Consider the following 2,377-nt stretch of genomic DNA (forward strand, 5'->3'; position numbering starts at 1 on the left):
AACTTTGTAAGAATCAAATTAAAATGTACTTCATATTAATCAATATCAATTTAATAAAATTGGGAGCTTAAATAAAAATATGCATTGTTTAAAAATTTATTGTTTTATTTTAATTTTACACTGAGTTAAATGATATCCATTCAATGAATAATTAAAATAAAATTCTAAGTGTTATTATTATTATTTTATTATTGGGATTAATTAATGGATATAGTTGGCACATTACTTTGAGAATTTATTTTAGATATATAAAATTAACATTCAACTTTAAATATTACACCAACTATAAAATAATTTAATATAAGTAAAGAGAAATTAGAAAAAGTTTAAATAGGTATAATAGCCATAAAAATATTTTTAATTGTTTTAGGCAAAACTATTAGTTTAAAAATATTTAAAATCTTTAAATTTAGTTTAGTTTAAATGTTTTTATATCATTGTTATAACATATCGAAGAGACTTAGAATAAATAACAGGTTATTTTAATAAAATAAAAATTATACTATTTTTTTTTGTTCATTTAATACAAAAAAAATTTAATATTTTAATACTTAATTAATTTCAACTATGGAAGTATAATTAAATTTGATTTTCATATTACAAAATTCTACTTAACATTAAATTATAATGGAAAAGTGGGATTATTGTTAAAATGATTTTTGTTAAAATAGGATTGATTTGAAAATAGCTGTTTTAGACTAATGAAAAGTCATAGGACCGAGTGGTTAGATATTAATATTTATATAGAACTTGTTCAGTCTTAAAAAAATAAATAAATAGAGTTAGTATAACAGTTTTTATAATTCTTCTTTAGAAGGACCATCTAATTCAACATCTGATAAATCAATATCTTCTACTTGGGGTAATTCACCATCTTTTCCATCCCAAGGTTCAGTTGTATTAATTTTAGGCAATTCAGCACCTCTGACTGGAGCTGTTCGTCCACGTCCATATGATAAATCCCTAGCTTTTTTTTTTAACAAATTATCAAAACTGAATAATTTTTAATAAAAAAAATATATAAACCTCAAAAATTCATTAATGCTATCTTTTGAAAAAGATCCCCTTAAAATAGTGTACTTCATTTTTTTAACATTTAAAACTGCTAATGCAGGATAACCAAATCCACCAATTTCTAATGATGATTCCAATTCAGACTGATTTCCTGCTTCAGACCATAACCATCTGAAAAAATAAGAACTTGTAATCACAAAAGAATAAGGACAGTAAATGTTTTTAAGTAAAATTAAAAAGTAATAATTTTCTAATATAATTAAGTGATGTAGTTTACCCCCAAAGCTTTTGTTTAAATTTATCTCCCAATGAGCGCAACATTTTGATGTATTCATTACAACTGGACTGACAATCTAAGATATGAGGCAATACAGTAATTACACATAAAGCATATTCTGAACATCCAGACTTGAAGGTATCTTCATTTATAACCTAGTACAATATGATTGATTAAAGGTAAATTATTTATTTCAATATAAAAATGTAGATTAAATTTCAGAAAGTACTATATAAAACAAAAATCTTATACAATTTTCAAGATTCAAAAAAAAATAAGTTCGGTAAAATAAGAAAAATTTGTTTTACTTTTTCTAAATATATAGATTTTACCTTCAATAAAAAATATGCTTAACCAATTCATTTAAAGTAAAATTTCTTTAATCTGGCAACAATTTTAAACTTAACAATACATCAAATAATTATATGTAAAATATAATTAAAATTTTTTAAGTCTCAGATTTAAAAAAAAAAAATCAAAGAAAGAAAATTATCTTATTTTCTCATTGATTGTATGAAAAATAATTGTCTTACTAAAAAAAATGTTTGTTCTCATAACATCGATTATATTAAAAAACAGTCATATTTATTTATTCTGTTTTATATAAAGAGAAATAGATGAAATTATTTTCATCAAATTTCATTATTCTGAATCAATTAATTTTTTTTGTAAAAAAAAAAAACATAAAGGTACCTGCATAAAAACATAAACTATACAAAATTTAGTACCTCAAAAACTTCAGGAGGTGGTACATTTTCTTGATGTTTCTGCAATGCCCAGCTAATAATATCATTGGATGTTCGACCACCTGTATATTCTTCAGCTCCACTAGAACTAGATGTGCCTGATGGGAAGAATTTTATTGTTGGATAACCTCTAATTTGATGCTCTTGAGCTTTTGATGAATGTACAGTAGCATCTAATGTACCCAGTTTAACCTTAAGAATAGTAATAATTTATTATTTTAATTTTCATATAATTTATAATAAATAAAATATATGTTTATATATTTTATCGATATATATTTTTTAATGGATAATTAGCAAAAAATTATAATTATGAATGACATTAACATCATAATTATAA

At 22.2% G+C, this 2,377-nt stretch overlaps 1 protein-coding gene across 1 annotated transcript in view; it reads right to left on the reverse strand.

The window, feature by feature from the left end:
• Positions 1 to 583: 583 nt before the first annotated feature.
• Positions 584 to 2,377, reverse strand: part of LOC126896020 (protein disulfide-isomerase A6 homolog) — a 2,213-nt gene continuing 419 nt past the window's right edge. Inside the window, exons 2-5 of the mRNA XM_050668432.1 lie at positions 2,020 to 2,245; positions 1,292 to 1,446; positions 1,027 to 1,185; positions 584 to 963 (exon numbers count right to left, since the gene is read on the reverse strand). Of these exons, the coding sequence (XP_050524389.1) occupies positions 798 to 963; positions 1,027 to 1,185; positions 1,292 to 1,446; positions 2,020 to 2,245 (706 nt within the window). The 3' untranslated portion in view covers positions 584 to 797. The remainder of the gene's footprint in view (positions 964 to 1,026; positions 1,186 to 1,291; positions 1,447 to 2,019; positions 2,246 to 2,377) is intronic.

This window comes from Daktulosphaira vitifoliae, unplaced genomic scaffold (assembly GCF_025091365.1).
Source record: "Daktulosphaira vitifoliae isolate Bord-2020 unplaced genomic scaffold, ASM2509136v1 Scaffold_1, whole genome shotgun sequence".
Lineage (NCBI taxonomy): Eukaryota > Metazoa > Arthropoda > Insecta > Hemiptera > Phylloxeridae > Daktulosphaira > Daktulosphaira vitifoliae.